General features: G+C 42.2%; 1 protein-coding gene across 4 annotated transcripts in view; it reads left to right on the forward strand.

Annotated features, from left to right (window-relative positions):
* Window positions 1-21,238, forward strand: part of ARHGEF25 (Rho guanine nucleotide exchange factor 25) — a 248,073-nt gene that overhangs the window by 108,227 nt on the left and 118,608 nt on the right. Inside the window, exon 1 of one of the 4 annotated variants that reach the window (XM_075591565.1) lies at window positions 2,097-2,453. The exons of 2 other annotated variants lie outside the window; for them this stretch is intronic. In XM_075591565.1, coding sequence (XP_075447680.1) covers window positions 2,360-2,453 — 94 coding nt within the window. In that variant the 5' untranslated portion in view covers window positions 2,097-2,359. Of the gene's footprint in view, window positions 1-2,096; window positions 2,454-21,238 lie in introns of those variants that run through there. One more of the 4 variants, XM_075591566.1, reaches the window with a different exon arrangement.

Raw genomic sequence — 21,238 nt, forward strand, 5'->3', positions numbered from 1 at the left:
ATGACGGTACATTAAAGAGCGGGAAGGTTCAGATCAGAAAAATATTGGCTTCAATAGCACAGCATGGTAGTAGTTTATCAGCTCTGAGTAATACATCAGGCTCCATTTTACAACCCACAGCTTCCCTGTGACTACAAAAATGCCATAAACCCATATGATGAATGCTTTGCAGACCCATTTAATAACAGAGGATTCACATGCTATTTATATGATTTCCTAATTGTCCTATCTGGCAGACTCTCTTGGGCAACAAGGACCACATGTCTTTCGAAGCACAATACCGAAAGGGTTACATAATCAAACAGAACTACAAGGTCCAGAATGCACTGCTGTGTAGATATAAAACTGAGATCTGTGGCCCAGTACAAATACACCAACATGTCTTGAATGCATTATAAAGGGGGGACCCTTATAGGCAACATTAACCCCTGAGCTGCCAGAGAGGACTGCATCCCATTCCATGTTAATAAGTAAAGGTCCTCCTCCTAGGGGGCCACAACTTGTTTAAAGCCATAGGAAGCCGTGATAGAGACTGGAGATACAAATGTCCCTTATCTATTTAAACAGGATGACCCAATGGTATGACCTGCTTAATGAGGACCTAGAAATAATCCCCCTTGGAATACAGTCCCTAGCCATGTGATGCCACGAGGATCTCGCTATGTTTATAACACACTGAGCCATATTCACTAAGCAGTGTGAAGCTGCAAAGTACCACAGTCCCATCTACTGTAATGTGCAGGATGGTGCCTGTATGGCTTAGTGCTGCTTAATAAATATGGCCCACTGTGTCATCTTGTAACTCTGGTGCAGACATCCCTTCCCAATTTACAGGCCACCCGAGTCAGATGCCTCTTTCTTAGAGCAATGACTTTTGCTGTAGGATTTTCAGTTTGTTTCGTTTGTTAGCGAGGAGGTTTACGAAGCAGTGATACTGAGCCCAAATTCAGGGTAGCCCAATTGTAATAAACAGGGGGATTTGCTTTGTTGAAGCTTCATAAATGTTTGTTCTAATAATAATAACAACAACAACATTATTTCATATAGCACTTTTCTCCCAAATGGACTCATAGCGCTTCACAATGACAGTATAGTGCGCGGTACGAGCACATAGAGATGTTACAGGCACAGTCCCTGCCCAGATGAGTTTACAATCTATGTTTTTGGTGCCTGAGGCACAGGGAGATAAAGTGACTTGCCCAGGGTCACAAGGAGCTGACACTGGGATTTGAACCAGGCTTCCCTGACACTAAAAAAAATTAATGTGTCTAAAGAATCAGTACCTCTAAAAAAAGCTATGGAAAAACACATTGAGTAAATCTAAAATAGCCGTAAAAAAAGACTGTGCCTTTTGGCTCTTAGAAATGATATATAAAGAATATAAGCAAATAATTAAATCTATTAGAGAACATTTTTTTTATCCCAACTAGAAGCCCAAAAATACAAATGGATAACTCCAAAGCTCAAGGTACTCCTAATTGAAGCAGGATAAAGTTGTTTAATATTCTTTTTGATGGTGCAAAAACACACCACATTAACATTCATATAACATACACAATTTGAATGATGTGTTACCTATATTCATTACGTTTACACTACATTACGTTTATGCTGAAGAGCCCTGTCCCACAGAGCTTACAGTCTACTACAATCTGGGTCTCAAGGAATACGTTAGTGGTAATATCTTTGATGCTGGTAAGTCCTGTTCCAACCCCTGCGTCAGTCCTCGTTATCTCAGGCAAGTCGCAACCTCCCTGTGTCTCGGGCACCACATTGTAAGCTCTGCGGGTCAGGGAGTCGTGTCTGCAAAATGCCACCTACACTGCCAGCTCTAAATAAGAAAAACATATCATTTTATTTAAGAACAGGGAAAGCCGAAAAACTTAGGCAGGAACAAAACTGGTTGCAAAATGTGTATTTAATTAAAAATGTTAAAATTAATGGAAGTGGTAACGGCTATAGAGTCATACGAAGCATGAAAGAAGAAGCGGGTGATGGAAGAGATAGACCAGAAGGGAGAATGAGATGGAGGGAGTGCTTAGCAATTCCTGGAAGAGCCACTGACTCCTCCTTGAAAGCAGCTCCTAGCAGTAGATCAGCTTGCAAAGCTGCCACTTTAGCAGACAGTAACACAGCCTCTCTCAGCCAGCTTCAAGGCAGCAGCTGGCTCCTCTCACTCTCTATACACATCCAATCTCTACAGTATATCCGCACTGCTCCTCCCTACCCCTTTTTTCTCTGACCTCCCAACCCCCCCTTCTCCTTTGGTGGGTTCCACGTTGGCTGTAGGGCAGAGAGGGGGGTGCCTCGTCACTGGCATGCTTTGGACCAGGCTCGGCATCACCATGCCTGGGGAGCAATGAGAGGGGGTAACCCACGCCACGGCTGTGCTTGCCAAAACCTCTTCCGCAAGGTCCTGTCTCAGTGCAGCTGCTGCTACGCCCGGGTGAGAGGTTAGTGGAAGACCCGATCTTACCCTTATCTTTCGGAGCAAATGATCTGTCTGTTTATCCTTCACCATGGCCGTCATCTACTATACGATCAGATATCCCAATACGAACCCTAAAATATGTTGTGCATCAAGCGTGCTTGGGTAGACTTGTTATCCCCAACTTCATAGGTTTGGGGATCAACTATTGAGCTGATGGTTGCAAAAGGTGGTACAAGCATAACAACGAGCCATCACCTGTGGCTCTCCATGCTAAGGAGCTGCTACCACAGCCCCACTATGCGGCCGCAAGCTGATTCAGATTTCAGATGTGCGCTGATCCCCTTATAGTGTCTTCAAATCTAATGAACAACTACATACTGTACCCAATTTACATTCCTTCTCACCTGCCTTGCAGTCACAGATACTTCTTTATGATCAGGCTGTTGTGTATTTGGTGATGTGTGATTAAGAGTGTGGAATTATTTGCACATATGAGTTTCCCTACAGCTAGTATTGCTACCATGCCCACCGCAGCTCTTGTTTTATAATGCGATCCGGCAGACGGACCATGCCCCCTTTATGATGTTCCTCCTGGTTATTCGACTCCAGGGCACCTTATTGTCTGGCAACCTTGGACATCGTGACAGCTCATTTAAGTGACAGCTTATTAAAGTGCTTGATTGCAAGTGCAGATCAGATGCAAAATAACGTCATGTCTCTCTGGTTTGTCTGGGTGGGTCAAGGGGTTTTAACTTTGGTGCAGCCCCTTCTGAAAATGTGATCTGGTTTTTCCCCTGCAGCGATAGCATTAGAAATATAGCCAACTGTTTTGTTGTAACTAGTTATTTAAAAAAAAAAAAAAGAAGAGTTGTGTTGTCTAGAGATTAATTAAATCCATCTTTGACTGTTGTAGAGGGAGTTTTGCATCATGTGGGCCCACAAGAGCTAATGTGCCTTTGTTAATGGTATTTTTAGCATTCCATCTACAGTATGCATCATTTTTGTTTAATGATTGTACCAGGAAACATACATGTATTATGCCTCGGATGAAGTCTCTATAAATGTTCCTGCGGGCAGTGTGCTGTTAATGTAGCTGTGTGAGTACATTATTAATGCTTCTCATAGCTGCCGATCAATCTTCTGGCAGTGATAGCAAGTTAAGGAGTAGATATCACCTCAAAAACATTTTGTGAAGTCTGCTAGGAGAGTGATAGTTTGAGAAACACCCAATTTACTAATGCCATCCTTTCCTTTACCTTCTTCCGCCTTCTGTAACTTTCTCCATTTTAACTGTTTGACATTTTGCTTCCATACAACCTCCATACAACATTTTTGACCACCTCCCCCTCCCTATCTACCTCACATGCCCCTTCTGTCATCTTTTACAGATGTACATTTGTTGCTCCACATGGTCTTTCCACCTTCATCCGTATGCATTTATCTTGCCCCTCCTGATCCTCCTCCTGTCTTCTTCACCTGTCCCCCACTTTCCCTTTATGTTGCAACTATTCCTGCCCACTGTAACATGCCCATTTTCCAGCCTCCATCACTCTATCCTTCCTACCCATTGTCAACTACCCCAGCTGTTTTCTTCTACTGTACATTCCTTCCTGCCCTCACTCACGAGGTACCTCCTACCTATCTGTTGACATTCTCAGGTCACCCTTCATCCCAATTCCTTTAATCCAAACTTGTGTAGCTCAACCCCGGCATACTTTTACTCTCTTAGTATGTAGCTCCTGAATACTGTTTAGTTAATCTCTTCCAACATCTCTCTTAATTCAGCATCATTACAAATAATCAGATTACTTTTAATTCGATTTTAGCAATGCTGTGAATCTGTGGACAGGAGACTTTGAGCCAGAAAAAAAGCTATTTTATTGGTCAGTGCCTATTAAAAAAAATTGGTACTGTACATTAATAAGGGCCAGCAGGATATTTCTTGGTACATAAGAAATGGCAACATTTGTTTTCACTTTTCTAAAAAATAAGTACCTTATTACTTACTACATAGCGTTTGGTATGTCTGCGATTGGTGTATTCTTCAAGTACGAAGAACATATCCCAGTGGGAAATAGGGGGCATATGGGGACTGTCTGCTCAGTGTCCTACAGTATATTCATATTGGATAGATTGCTGGTGATAACCAAACATTGCAGTACAACAGAGTGGATACAGTCCCTGCTAAAGTAATAGAGGTAGACTACTGCTATTTATATGTGTAAGTAAGACCACCATATTGGAGGATGCCCATTAATACCAGTCCCTGGACCTGTTTCCAATCAATGCTACAATCCAGGGGACTCTACATTTCATGCTATTGAAAAATTGACATTACAGTTAAACAGCTGTAACTATAATACCGGAGGCCTTTTGGAGTTGAATTGTAGGCACCAAATAGTATTGTAATTAGAAGCATACATATCACCCCATGAGATTTATACAGATCATATGCAAACCGTTCCACAAATATAGATATGTAGGAGAAGTGGTAAAAAAAAATAACTAAAGGTAAAAAAAACAAGATTACAGTTACGTTTAAAGCAGCAATCCTAACCAAAGATTTTTTAATTGGACCTAAGCAAAGCTGGGCTGGATCTCTGGGTAACAATTGTAGGGCACCTTAGTTCTAAAGATTGCTAAAAAAAATACAATTCAGCAGCTCTTTTTGTGTTTAGTAAAAATGACTGTTGACAAACAAATCACTCTTACTGGCAGGGTGACGCATATGTATTCCAAATATCTGCTTGTTCTACTGACCTCACTGAAACTAAATGTGCACTAAGTGCCATACATCCAGGTAACAAGCAGCAAATGAGATGAAATAATTGTAGTTGTGAGAGTGCTTCTTCTGTTTATATAATTCCCTCGATCTCTTTTTTTTTTTTCAATTGCCCCTCCCCCCCCTCTTTCTTTTCAGGTCTAGTCATTCTCTCTCCCTCTCTCCTACTTCCCCCTATCAGAAGCTGTACAAATCTGATTCCGGGAAGCCATTCTGTAATGCACACTCTGCCTGGCATATTTAGGGACAGCCTGTACACCGATATGGTCCTGTTTATTCACAGAGGCAAGAAGAAGGGTTTGACATCACAGTTCTTCTGCCCATGGGAGGCCCAGCTTTGAATATATTCTCCTCCTGAAAGGATGATACTTGTAAAATGGTTATGTGGTCCTAATTAACAGGGTATGTCAATCCTGATATCATACATCAAATATTCACAGATTTCCCTCATTGAATAAAAAATAAAATGTAGCAGAACTAGAGGATCAACTTGTGAATATTTCAAAATGTTCACATAAAAACACTGACCTTTTCTAGTGTTAGAAGAAAGCAACTAGACACATTCAATGGTGACCTTCAACTATTAACCAAAGGACTAGGTGGCCATTGAGGGCAATGCTTATGTTGGTCCTACAGTACTGTACATATAGTGGGCAAAGAGTAGCACAACGTTTTACACAAAAGTAGTAACACTGTTGAATAACTTTTGTATTTATACACGTAATGTTTCACTTTCTTTTTAAATATAAAAAGAAAGATTGTCTCAAGATTGTCTCTCGGTCAGGTCATATTGTATAAACCTTTCTAAAATAAGGAAAGTGCTGAAGGAGGAGAAAGTGGTCTTTGAATTTCTGCTGGGATGCATTGCATTGGGGGCTGTATTACTACACAGTTGTTGTCACTGACAGTAACGTATTGTAAGATCTACATCTACTGTACCTTAAAAAGCTATATGAATAGTGTGACCTCTAAGGACAGGCTCAGACAATCCTAGTTTTACATTGCTCAAAACTTTGTTCAGCCGTCCTGCAGGGAAAATATATTGGAATGGATGATGAAAAGCTTGGATTTTCCTAACCTGCCCCATACAGGATAATCTAGAACCATACCTCACCTTTTGTGATCTTCACCCCTACTTATCAAAGATTTGATGGTGCAAGCGTACGCAAACACCAGATTGATCAGAAAAAAAACAAGTATTATATTTATATTTGTTACATCGGTTGCACCCATCAAACTTTCACTATACATACCCCCTAATGATGTCAAAAGATTTGCTGACCCCCAGCAGTAATGGTGTGAGAATAGCAGATCTACTGCAAGGTCCCCTTGACACTGAAGGTGTTAAAAATGCAATGCATGTTGTTGCATTTTTGTTTATTTTAAGCTTTCTTTTCTATGCTGCAGCATTCAAGAGATATCTAATGTAAAATTAAGCAGGGTCCTGTATATTTTAAGTGTGCTTTCATTACCTGTGCCTTTCTCAAATACTGGAGATGGATTTCTCCTTCTCTATTTTCAACTTCTCCCTCTACTCTGCTACCTTTCCCTCCTTCTTCAAGTAAGCAACAGTTATATCCTTACTCAAAAACAACCAAGCGTAACCCTACCAGTCTCTCTAATATCGCCCTGTCTGCCTTCTGCCTTTTGCCTCTAAACTCCTTGAACGCCTTGTATTCTCTCGCTTGCTACATTATCTCACCACCTTTTTTCTCCTAGATCCTCTACAATCTGGTCTCCACACTTTTCATTCCACCAAAACAGCCCTCACCAAAATAACTAATGACCTCCATGCTGCTAAAGACAAAGGTCATTACACTCTGCTCATATTACTCGACCTCTCTACAGCGTTTGATACTGCGGATCACCCTCTTCTCCTTCACATTCTCCATACTCTTGGTATCATAACAGAGCTCTATCCTGGATTTCCTCTTTCCTCTCCCATCCTACTTTCAGTGTTTGGTTTACTAACACCTCCTCTGCCTCTGTCGATCTCTCTGTGGGGGCCCCCCAGTGGTCTCTCCTTGGACCTCTTCTCTTTTCACTTTACACACTCTCTCTAGGTGATCTTATAACATTTCTTGGGTTCAAATATCAATAAAGACAGCCATACATACATACCTCTATGATGATGACACACAAATTTACCTTTCAAACTCTGACCTTCCACCTGCTGTACAGACCAAAGTCTCTGAATGTCTCTTCGCTACAGTATATCCTCCTGGATGGCTCTCCGCCAACTCAATAAATGAAGACATACATACATACATACTGTACATACTGTACATACATACATACATACAGAGCAACTATCCTGAGATCATTGTTGTTAACTAACTCCATGCCAGTATTGTGATAATGATCCAGGTCAGTCTTTCTTCAGATTTAACTATTATGCCAGTGTTGGTAACAGACCAGCCAATAATAATACAAAATCAGAGCTGGATCAATGTTGACCTGGAGATATGTGTCAGACTCCAGGGGTCTGCATTTGCTTTTCCATGGTTTGCTGCTTTAGAGATGGTCAAACGGCACTATTTTAACCACGTTGAAGTAGTAGCACTAATGGTTTAAATAGCCAGGAGAGGGCTAATATAAAATGAAGAAGGTCATTCGATATAGTCCGAAGCAGCCATTCGAGACGCAAATCACTATTGACCTTAATGGGGATTTTTGGGCGAAAACATCATAAACGGATGCTTCAAATGATATAGAATGAGGCCCTACGTCTGCTGCAGGCAGCTGTAAGATCCATCTCCACACTTCTTGGCAACTTCCTCAAGCAGTGGGGTTACCGATTACCTGTCATGCGCATGTTGTACTGATATGTTCAGGGGAGTCTGCTGGTCTTTGCAGTATCTAATAGGTTAAAAAAAAAAAAAAATAGCATACACACAAAATACCACTCGGCTGACAGACGTGGGATTGTGCTGAGTCAGCTACTATTGATCTTAGAGTTGCTTCCTGCTGATCTCACTTTGAATGCCATCCAGGAATCGCCACCTGAACAGCTGCCAAATCGATGGAATTTCATTCGGCAACAAATTAAGCAAATCGTCAATATCCGTGTTTACTAAAAACTCAATTACTGAAAGCAGCAAATGTGAGCTACCTGCGAACAGAGAGAACGACAATGCCAGCAAAGGGCTGGGAAGGGGAGAATGAAGCCGTGTCATGTGGACAGAGAGTGTAAGAGAGAAATAAATGTAGAACGGTAGAGAGTGAATTTGGACTTGGCTAACAGCCGAAGGGAAGTTACAGTATTTAAAGGGGCAATCCATCTTAGGACAAAAGTGAACTAATGACAGTGACATGTTTACTGGTTGGAATGGAGAGGATTGACAACCTTTTCTAAAAAAAACAAACACATAAGGGGTGTGTGCTGAGCATGCGCTATATAAGTGAAACTTGTGTGTTTTGTCACTTTCAAAAGTCTTTCATTCAATAAAAATCATTAAAATGATAATACAATTTCTTTGATAAAATGCAAAGAAGTCTGACTTACAACGTGGACACAAAGTGTGTGTGTGTGTTCCAAGCCTCAGTATCTGGATACAGGCGCAGGTGGTACTGGGTGGCTATGCGCTTGCGTATGTACTGGCGTGGAGCTGACCGTCTCTGCGCATGCGTAGGCAGAGTTGGACCAATCTGCGCATGCATGCGTACGATTGGTTGGGCTGCCGACTATGCGCATGCGCGGGAGGAGTCATCCGTGCTGATAGTTTGAGACATCTGTGCACATGCGCTTGCTGTTATTTGCCTCTGCGCGTGCGGATCCGGCCACCTCTGTGCATGTGCAGGCAGAGCTGGAGGCCTCTGTGCATGTGGGGTGGTTGTCTGTGCGCATGCACTTGTGGATCTGCCTGTCTCTGCACATGTGCAGACAGAGCCGGTCCCAACTGTGCATGGGTAGGATTGGGTGGACTTCCATCTATGTGCATGTGCGGGATACGGAGGTTGTCTATACGCATGCGATGACTTGTATCGACGGATGCATTAGCGCATGAGTGACCCGACTGTCACATCTGCGCATGCACATCCGACGGCCATGTCTGCGCATGTGTGAGCCTATGGCTTCTACTGGCAACAATTACATCACACCTACGGCTTCTTCTGTGCCCAATTACCTCACTTCCATAACAAACTTCCGTCTCCATGAAGGAGATTTGTGCCAGCTAAGAAGTTTCACATCAAAAAAAGTATACGTATTTTGAAATATTTGATAAACACTATGGAAATGCTGTACAATCTTTATCTAATGTCCTTCTAAGTGTTTCAAGGTGGGAAAAAAAAACAGGAAATCAAAGCACAATTAGAAATAGGCACTATTTTTGTATCAGGTTTTGATTACTGTATACATGGCAAAATTATCAATGTTTCCCACAAACCTCATTGCATTTATTTCTATGATGTGTGATAGCAGCCATTATAAACACTATACATTTAGTAGCGATGTCAATGGAATACTTTAGTATAAGAATGACATACTGTACAAAAAGTCATGGTATATAGTCTTCTAAAGGAACTACAACTGAGGTGGAATTAGATTAAGACATTGGTGCTTAAATTCAGTCCATAAGGGCTACTATCAAAGTAGTTTTTAATCATTACTAAGGCAACTTGCTTAGGTATGTATTGCCCTGAAAATCTGGCCATTTGGGTAGCCCTTGAGGACTAAATTTGAGCAGCAGTAGATTCAGAGATGGAGAGCCTGTTCCGTTAATCCCCAACCCCTGCTGCCAGGGAGACCGGCAATACATTGCGTGGGAGAGGAAGATTAAGGCATGGAGGTAAATAAAATGGTTGAATGTGGGATTGGCTGAGCAAGTTGTAGATATAGCAACACATGGGGAGAAAGAAAGCAAGAGATCCTAATCTGCCTTCATCCCTGCCCTGGTATTACCACTATATACTGCGTTTGTTTCAGGTTGCTTGGAACACATAGCCGACTAAGGGGAGAATGCTGCATGGATTGCAATGATACAATGATCAGGCCTGACTCATAAAGCAGTATTTAGAAAAATCAATAGTTTAACCCCGTACAGTGCTCTTATGGTATTTTGTGAGCCTTACAAGAGCTAGCATGCTGGGGCTGATGGTAGGTTCAGTGAACATCAACAGATTTTACTTGTCTCAAGGGCTAATCCCGGCAGTGGATTTTTATACATTTATACCTTTGTAGCTCCAAAAACACCCAGAATAGCATTTTGGTTGAGTTTAGAAAGTATATCTGGAATTACCTTAGACAGGAGAATTAAATCAATACAGCTGTAGCCTTTTTTTGGCTGAAGCTTGGTGTGTATTTCTGGATAAGATGTGAGCAGTGGGAGAGGGATGAATTGGTGGCTAATCAAGAGTTAGTGTATGAGATTTCACTCAAGCTGGAGAGTCATTAAACGGGTTAATACGTATTTAAGTTAATGGCTGGTAATAAGAGATAACGAATAGTGCATTTCAGTGTGTGTATAAAGAGACAAAACAATGAAGAGAAATGAGATCTCTATTTCTCATGGGCCCAGTGCTTGAACAAACGTTAAATGGGCACATCTTGTGTGTACATTTATACATCATATTTTATACATACTACAGTTTAATAATACAACATTTGATGTATACATATATTTAGATAGTGATCTGGACTAGTGGGACTACTAATACAGCTAAAACCATTGCCTGTTTACCAAACGTTATGTATATACTCAATTGAGCCTTGCATAATTTGTATGTGTGTGTGTGTGTGTGTGTGTGTATATATATGTATATATATATATATACACAGCTCAACCTCGTTATAGCGTGATCCGCTATAACGCGAATCCGCTTTTAACGCAGTGTGGTGCTGGGGATCGTGATGGGGCTGCTGGGGGATTGTGGTGGGGATCGTGGTGGGGCTGCTGGGGGATTGTGGTGGGGATCGTGATGGGGCTGCTGGGGGATTGTGGTGGGGATCGTGGTGGGGCTGCTGGGGATCGTGGTGGGGCTGCTGGGGGATCGTGGTGGGGCTGCTGGGGGATCGTGGTGGGGCTATTGGGGGATCGTGGTGGAGCTGCTGGGGGAAGTTGCTGGGGCTGCCGGCACCTCCTTCCTTCTCCTTCCGATCGGGCGCGCGGCGGCCATTTATTTTTAAAGTAGCGCAACCCCGGTTATACCGCGCTCGGATCGGGTGGCCCAGAGGACCGCGTTATAACGGGGTTCAGCTGTATATATATACTTAGTTAAGTTATGGTGAGTAAAATAAGTGACAAAAAACCTCCACAGTAAAGCATATAGCTAATGAAATATTACTGTATGCTCATTTGCATGTCTTAGACCGGTTTGCAGCCCTGCCTTTCACCATTATCACCCAGCATACAGTGCTTCCACTGCAGCAAGGGATTCTGGGAAGTTACATGCAAATGAGCACACAGTGGCACCTTTTGCTTCAAAACTATATAACATGGTCCCCTAAAGCTTATGCTTGCTGCATTTCACAGCTTTTGATCACAGCCTGGGTTAAGATGCATAGCCAGTAAACCTACCCACAGACAGCTGTTTCGACCTTAATGGGTCTCCTTAGTGTGGGGTTGGTTATACTGGCTTTGCAAAATGAAGCTTTGGATAGGTTTCACTATATATATATATATATTTTTTTTTTACTCACCATAACTTAACTCAGTATTATGGTATAGCCTATCCCATAGCCTCTCATGCATATCCAGTTAAAATCAACCCCACACTGATGAGACCCATCAAGGTCGAAACAGCTGTCTGTGGGTGGTTTTCTGGGTATGCACCTTAACCCTGGCTGTGCTCAAAGCTGTGACCATGCAGCAAGCTTAAGCCTATAGGGAACCATGTTAAAAATGGTTTTTGAGGCAAAAAGTGACACTGTGTGCTCATTTGCATGTCATTTCCCAGAATCCCTTGCTGCAGTGGAAGTGCTGTATGCTGGGTGATGATGGGGAAAGGCGGGGTTGCAGACCTGCCTAAGACATGCAGATGAGCATACAGTTGTATTTGTATATATATATATATATATATATATATATATATATATATATATATATATACGCTTCAGGCTGGAACTCCTTCCTGTGACATGTCATCACTTTATCCGAAACAAAAGATCATAGTTTTCTTCACAATTTGGAAAAGCAACGTTGCCAAGACATGTGATGGGACCTATTTACAGAAGGCTTCAAATTGGGAAACTGGGGCAAAACTGCACTAGCTTCCTTAGCCAAATCCTATTGCTTAAGATGGGATATATATAAGCACTCGTTTTTATCTTTTGGGTCACTGGGCATTGCAGCTGCGGAAAGGCCTCAGAAATCTGGCAAAATAAGCATCAAATTTATTAGAAGAAGAGTCCCATCTTAAGCAATAGGATTTGGCTAAGGAAGCTGGTGCAGTTTTGCCCCAGTTTCCAAATTTGAAGCCTTCTGTAAATAGATCCCATCACATGTCATGTCTTGGCAACGTTGCTTTTCCAAATTGTGAAGAAAATTGTGAAGAAAACTATGATCTTTTGTTTCGGATAAAGTGATGACATGTCACAGGAAGGAGTTCCAGCCTGAAGAGTTTACTTTCTGATGTTTTGGTGTCCAGGGAGATAAATTGGGTTGGCCCCAGTGATAAGGAACCAGCACTGGGATTCAAACCAAGTTCCTCCTCTGAAATGAAAGTCACAATAATCATAGTGACGTCTGTTTTAACAAAGTTATGTAATTACATTTGGAGATTAGCAGAGCCACACAACAAACTGAACAGAGTGTAGTGACGAAAATAAAGTCATCGACATTTAATTTGAAGCACAAAGACATCAGATTTACAAAGTTAATGGCGCTTGTAGACATTGCTTCCACAGACTGACATCTATTTCCCATAACAGGGACTTATCACTGTTGAGAAAAACTGTCTCTAAATCAGGCAGTGTGCTGGTTAATTGCATAGGCAATCAACCAGACTCCACCTGGCTGAAGGTGTTAGAAAAAGCCTGTTCTGAGAAACAGGAAGATTTCCTTATCCCACAACTAGGGCTGACCAGAGGAACAGATGTCTTGAGCTGCAGAAGGACTGTATGCTGATAGCAAGACAAGGGGACCAGACCTCTATACCTGGACACAGACATTGCCATAGCACACAAGGGTACTGACCTAGGAGAGCAGAGAGACCTTCCCCTACAGCTACAACACACAGATAAGAGACTTCCTTCTTGGACTGTTGTATATCTATATGTATATATGTTTGAGGGTGGTAACTAGCTTAGCTACTCACCCGGTTAGAAAGGGACAGAGTAAAGGTGTAGCTATTCTCCAAAGCGGAGTAGGCCTTTATTTTGTTTATTTTGAATGTTTTTACTGTGTTAAAGGAACAGGTGCAATAAAGCCTCATTTTAGTTTGACCTTAAAACGGTCTCCATTGGGTACCTCTGCACACATCTCCTACATTCCCATTGTAATACAATAATCTGGTATCTCTCCCCCACATTCAATAACATCTATCTTCTCTAGACCAGCAGTGCACAAACTGGGGGGCGGAGGATTTTTTTTGGGGGGGCACGTGACGTCACACGACCACGCAGCGTCATTTCATGCCGCACGAGGTAAGGGGCGCAGGAATAGAGGGAGCAAGGCAGGGGGGCCGTAGCAAAATAAGTTTGCGCGCCCCTGCTCTAGACTGTACAGCAACAGCTGGGTCCATTTAGTACATGAAGGGATATGTTTCCTGCTTTTATGTTTAATGAAAGACAAGGGGAAAACTCCAGCACAAAAAGAAATTCAGCTTTAAAAGTAAATAAAAAATACAACATTTATTAGTACATCATAAAAAATATCAATACTGATCAATATAGCAACAAAATGACAGTCTACGTAATACAGTCTCAGACATTCTACATACCTCAAAGGAAATAACAGGCAAAGCCAGCGTTTCAGGCCACCTCAGCCATTTATCCAGCCAGAGCTTTGGCTGATAAAAGGGCAGCGATGGCTAGAAATGCTGGCTTTGCCTGTTATTTCCCGGGAGGTATGTACTGTAGATTGTGATTTTGTTTTGCTATATTGGTTAGTATGGATGCCTTTTTTAAACGTTGTATTTTTCTTTTTGTGCTGGAGATTTCCCCTTGTCTTTCATATGTGATGGGTGACATGATGTTGTGAGCACACCCTGGCTCTGTGCACTAATGAGCTAAGTGGTGGCAATTATTAATTATCAGTGGTGAAAGTAGGCTGGTACGGTCGTACGCGGCATGAATTATAGGGGACCTAAATCTCCCTGCCTCTCTCTCCGTCTCCATGATGTTTTTCCCTGCGGTCTCCCTGTCTTTCTCCGCACCTCCCTCCATTTCCCTGCATCTCCCTGTCTGTCCACAGCTTTCCTCCAGAAGAGTGAGGGGGGAGAGTGAGGGAGGAAGAGAGCGGGAAAGAGTAAGAGACAGCCAGGGGGAGAGAAATACATGGAGAGAAGTAGAGGGGGGTGGGAGCATTGGTGCTGTGAAAAAGGGGGGAGTTGGTCTGGTCGCAAGGTTGTCAACAAGCGGGGGGGGGGGGGGGAGGAGGGTAGAGAGGGTGAGTAACTGTAAGAATAAATCAACTTCACCACTGATTATTATTATAGGATATATTAGTAGTACTGTTGAATAGAACTATTTTTGTTTTATGTTTAATGGCATTAAATTAGTTTTATTTCACACTATATAGCAGGAATCTTGGGCTGCTACATTGAGTAGAATGATGAGAACGCTGCGTCTTGCACTTACATATACTGTAGGTAAATCATAAAATATATACTTGTTCTGCACTTCCCGTTGGTAAATAGTCTTAAAGCTAACGTGATCTCCAGTGGTGGCGAGAATCTTTGATGGGATCCCCTTAAAACCGTCACTAATTGCAAACTTTATAATGAAAAGGAGAAAATTGCACACTGTCATAAAGAAGGTCCACAGACCATTTGTTTGATATACATAAGACCCCCCCCAAAAAAGCACAGTGTTTCGGGGTTAAAAAAGATGAACCCTTATATACCTGAAGGGTTTATTTTTGTACCCCAAAACGTAGGTTATGTACAATATATCCAATAAATGGTCTGAGGACTTTCTTTATGGAAGTGTGCGATTTATCTTGTTTTCATTATAAAGTTTACATATACAGTAGGTGATAATAATTTTATTTCATATATGGCGCTTTTCTCCCAATGGGACTCAAAGCGCTTCACAATTACAGTATAATCTCGCCATGCACCATCCCGACTCATGTCTTCTCTCTACCCCCTTTGTATCTAATGCCCTCTCCCGCCTTTCTCACTGACTGCCCCACACCTCTGGAATGCCCTTCCCCTCAATACCCGACTAGCACCCTCTATCCACCTTTAAGATGCACCTTAAGACACACGTGCTTAAAGAAGCATATGAGTAGCACCGTGGATAATTCTGGACACACAATACATAAAGCTTGGCCGCATTTACCAGAATGCCCTCCTACTGTCTCTGTACGTTCTTCCTACCTTCCAATTAGATTGTAAGCTCTTCGGAGCAGGGATTCCTCTTCCGAAATGTTGCTTTTATGTCTGAAGCGCTTATTCCCATGACCTGTTATTTGTATTATTTGTTATTTATGATTGTCACATGTATTACTACTGTGAAGCGCTATGTACACTAATGACGCTATATAAAAAAAGACATACAATACATAATGCGTGGTACACAGCAATGTACATAGGATTTTTGCAGACACGGTCCCTGAACAGATGCGCTTACAATCTATGTTTTTGGTGCAGTTGAAATACACCTTTAGCTCACCCATAACTCAGCTCCTTTCTCTCAAGACATCACAAACAGTGTCTCTTAATATGTGATAAATCTAATGCTTATGTTTCCACTTACCCTTCCTTATAGACGGTAAGCTCTTTTGGGGCAGTTCCCGCCTTACATACTGTAACAACGTACGTTTATACTTGTTATCTTATTGTTTTCGTTGTCCAACCTTATTGTACCGCGCTACAGAATATGTTAGTGCGTTAGAAATAAATAATAACAATAATGCTATAGACTGCTTCTCCCACAATAATCCTTGTTGTAATCAGAGTAAACCAAAGAGAACCAGTGAAATACTGCTTCTGACAGCCAGCACATCTGTTTTACATTCACAGGATTACCAGAGGAATATAGGCAACAAAAAAAGCAACGTTTCAGGGTCACAATGCCCCATCTTCATACATATGTACAAACACCCTCACAGCCTCTGCAACACATTCCTCTGCTATCCCTCTGACAGCCAAGGGGTTAAATGATAAACCATAGCCATGGGACACCAGAGACAGCGAAGATGCTACATATGTAAGTGCTTTCTGCATTAGGTATATATTATGCTAACTGAGACTAGTGGTTTTTGTTCTCCTAAGGGGGTGTTTTCATTCAGTAATTAGTTTGAGCAGAACATGCCAGCTCTGACTCCCTCACTCCTCCTCTTTCTTTCTTCTTATCTCAGCCTCCCTGCTGTTAGTTGTGTTTATATAACCCCTACGCATTGCTGGCCTCTCCTGCAGTGAAGGGGACTAATTTCCTCCTCCCATGTGGCATTGCCGGGTGTACACACTGTGCTATATAAACTAGCTCAATGCAGATACTTTTTTGGTTAAAGGTTTGGTTTCACTCAGAAAAGTTTAGAGAAGGAGTATGAGTAAAGACACTGACTGGCACTGAGTTTGAAGCAGGGGAACCTGGTTCAATTACTGGTGTTGGCTTCTTGTGACCTTGGGCAAGTCACTTTATCTCCCTGTGCCTCAGACACCAAAAAACATAGATTGTAAGCTCCATGGAGCAGGGACCTGTGCCTGCAAAATGTCTCTGTAAAGCGCTACGTAAACAACTAGACGCACTATACAAGAACAAACAATTATTATTTTTCTTTTCTTTCTTTTTCAGTAAATTACCTGTACTTTCATTTTTTTTTATATAGCCAATAAAAATACCACTTATAAGGACATTCACACGTCTCATGCAGGCCCACAACCCTGCCTTTCCCCATTATCTCGTAGGCTGCGTCCAGGGTCAGCGCTTATGCACTGAGCCCCTGCAGCCGCAATGAGAGCGTGCGGAAGCGTAAGTCTTAATAAAATTTTAAAATCAAGCGCTCACGGGAGCGCAGGGCCGGTCCAATGAGGGCGAACCAGCTCCGTGACGTCACTGGCCCGCCCCCTGACACGCCCCCGGACCAAGGCCAGGGCTTTCCCTCAGCCTCCGCGCGCCTCAGCACGGCTGCAGTCCTATGGACGCAGCCTTAGCATACAATACATCCACGACAGCCAGGGATTCTGGGTAACGACATGCAAATGAGCAGTATTTTTTTTTTAATATTGATTCACAGTGAAACGCTCCAGTGGTTTTCTGTTTTGGAGAAATATTGGCTCCTATTCTCCTTTCTCCTATTCTCCCTCAGGTAGATTTCAGCTCCATTCAAAAGACTGGGTCTTTTCCAAGCAAGGGAAGATGGCGCCACAGCATATTGTTACATAAAATATTCTGCATGGGGACTAATAAGATGGCTGCAGTTTTTTTTTATGTTTCTCACCATTTCTTCTCCAGTTAACTCCCATCACTGTACTATCGAAATCGCAGCAGCATTCTTTCTTCAGTCCAAATGAAAACTTTATGCATTGTGTATTACACAACAAATTCATATTTAGGCTTTACTGCTGGAGCTCAAATGTGCAAATCAATATAACAATGTCCTAATTACTTATCGTATAACATAGCTTAAGCATAACATGTCTTGTGAAAGTGGTGTTACAAGCGATAGAAAATGTCACATGTCCGCGTTCTTTCACTGTATCGCAGCCCTGAAATATGTCGCTAATTGGAACTGCATCTTTTCTATAGGTTAAAGCAGCAAAACACCATACTGTACACCTTTTTTTCTTCGTCTTGTTATAGGATTGTAGCATGGGGTCCCGAGAGCTGGACTCCATTCATTTCAGCTTTAATGACCCCCTGCTTCTGGAGATACTTACCTCCTCCGTAGGGGGTCTCTGTGGAGTTTAAATATCCAGGAAACGCGGCCCAATAGGAAGCTGTGGCGTGACGAGGGGCATTTAAACGCTGCCATTTCGTTAGGCACACCATTTCCCTGGCGTTAGAGATACCGACAAGGCAAGTATCTCTGGAAGCAGGGGTTTCCCGGATATGAAATTAATGGGGTTCAGCTCCAGAAGACCCCCCCTGCTCAAACCCTAGAACAAAAAAAGATGTAGTGCAAGGTGTTTTGCTGCTTTAAAAGTGGCTGTTTTTGAATCACAGATTGCAATGTAATAGGGTATAAGCCTTCACCAACTCAAAGTCCATCGTTCTTCCTACCTACCAATTACATTGTAGTAAAGAGCGTTGTCAAAATGCTCAAATACCCAGCTTTTCACAATATAATAATGAGTCCCAAGGCATAGGTAGGTGAATCAATATATCAGTGAGTAAGTCCACATAACCAGATATAACCATAGATCCCTGAAAACCGAGGGTGAATGAGATTTCATTGGGAACGATAAAGCAGCAATGAAGGCTATATTACTCACGAAAACCTCCTTGTAGGGAAGACGTGCTACTGCTGACAGAGTCCAAGTAGAGATGAGAAGAGTAGAGCACAGTCGAAAGCAGGAGTCAGGAGAGGATCCAAAATACAACAAATCTTTAGTGGAGTCAACACAGCATAGGATAAAACCTCCTACGCGTTTCGAACGTCTTTATCAAGGAGATTCTTTATACTAAAAATCCGTTCGACGGATTTGGAATCGGAACCTGCAATCTGAATCCGAATTCATACCCCGGAATTAGAATGGGGAGAGGAGGAGTATATACATAGTGTTTGAATTGGGAAAGGAGGAGTATATAAATAGTGTTAGAATGGGGAGAGGAGGAGTATATACATAGTGTTAGAATGGGGAAAGGAGGAGTACAGGCATACCCCGCTTTAAGGACACTCACTTTAAGTACACTCGCGAGTAAGTACATGTCGCCCAATAGGCAAACGGCAGCTCATGCATGCGCCTGTCAGCACGTCCTGAACTGCAATACCGGCTCCCTACCTGTACGCAAGCAGGGAGACTATAGAGCCTGTTACACATGTGCTATTTACATCAGTTATGCACTTATATGACGATTGCAGTACAGTACATGCATCGATAAATGGAAAAAAGGTAGTGCTTCACTTTAAGTACATTTTCGCTTTACATACATGCTCCGGTCCCATTGCGTATGTTAATGCGGGGTATGCCTGTATATAAATAGTGTTAGAATGGGGAGAGGAGGAGTATATAAATAGTGTTAGAGTGGGGAGAGGAGGAGTATATACATAGTGTTAGAATCGGGAGAGGAGGAGTATATACATAGTGTTATACTCGGGAGAGGAGGAGTATATACATAGTGTTAGAATGGGGAGAGGAGGAGTATATACATTGTGTTAGAATGGGGAGAGGAGGAGTATATACATAGTGTTAGAATGGGGAGAGGAGGAGTATATACATAGTGTTAGAATGGGGAGAGGAGGAGTATATACATACTGTTAGAATCGGGAGAGAAGGAGTATATACATAGTGTGCGAATCGGGAGAGGAGGAGTATATACATAGTGTTAGAATGGGGAGAGGAGGAGTATATACATAGTGTTAGAATGGGGAGAGGAGGAGTATATACATAGTATTAGAATCGGGAGAGGAGGAGTATATACATAGTGTTAGAATGGGGAGAGGAGGAGTATATGCATAGTGTTAGAATGGGGAGAGGAGGAGTATATACATAGTGTTAGAATGGGGAGAGGAGGAGTATATACATAGTGTTAGAATGGGGAGAGGAGGAGTATATACATAGTGTTAGAATGGGGAGAGGAGGAGTATATACATAGTGTTAGAATCGGGAGAGGAGGAGTATATACATAGTGTTAGAATCGGGAGAGGAGGAGTATATAAATAGTGTTAGAATCGGGAGAGGAGGAGTATATACATAGTGTTAGAATCGGGAGAGGAGTATATACATAGTGTTAGAATCGGGAGAGGAGGAGTATATACATAGTGTTAGAATCGGGAGAGGAGGAGTATATACATAGTGTTAGAATCGGGAGAGGATGAGTATATACATAGTGTTAGAATGGGGAGAGGAGGAGTATATACATAGTGTTAGAATGGGGAGAGGAGGAGTATATACATAGTGTTAGAATGGGGAGAGGAGGAGTATATACATAGTGTTAGAATGGGGAGAGGAGGAGTATATACATAGTTTTAGAATGGGGAGAGGAGGAGTATATACATAGTGTTAGAATGGGGAGAGGAGGAGTATATACACATAGTGTTAGAATGGGGAGAGGAGGAGTATATACATAGTGTTAGAATGGGGAGAGGAGGAGTATATACATAGTGTTAGAATCGGGAGAGGAGGAGTATATACATAGTGTTAGAATTGGGAGAGGAGGAGTATATAAATAGTTTTAGAATCGGGAGAGGAGGAGTATATACATAGTGTTAGAATCGGGAGAGGAGGAGTATATACATAGTGTTATACTCGGGAGAGGAGGAGTATATACATAGTGTTAGAATGGGGAGAGGAGGAGTATATACATAGTGTTAGAATGGGGAGAGGAGGAGTATATACATAGTGTTAGAATGGGGAGAGGAGGAGTATATGCATAGAGTTAGAATGGGGAGAGGAGGAGTATATACATAGTGTTAGAATGGGGAGAGGTGGAGTATATACATAGTGTTAGAATGGGGAGAGGAGGAGTATATGCATAGTGTTAGAATGGGGAGAGGAGGAGTATATACATAGTGTTAGAATGGGGAGAGGAGGAGTATATACATAGTGTTAGAATGGGGAGAGGAGTATATACATAGTGTTAGAATGGGGAGAGGAGGAGTATATACATAGTGTTAGAATGGGGAGAGGAGGAGTATATACATAGTGTTAGAATGGGGAGAGGAGGAGTATATACATAGTGTTAGAATCGGGAGAGGAGGAGTATATGCATAGTGTTAGAATCGAGAGAGGAGGAGTACTGTATATACATAGTG

The sequence above is a fragment of the Ascaphus truei genome, chromosome 3 (assembly GCF_040206685.1).
Source record: "Ascaphus truei isolate aAscTru1 chromosome 3, aAscTru1.hap1, whole genome shotgun sequence".
NCBI classification, from domain to species: domain Eukaryota; kingdom Metazoa; phylum Chordata; class Amphibia; order Anura; family Ascaphidae; genus Ascaphus; species Ascaphus truei.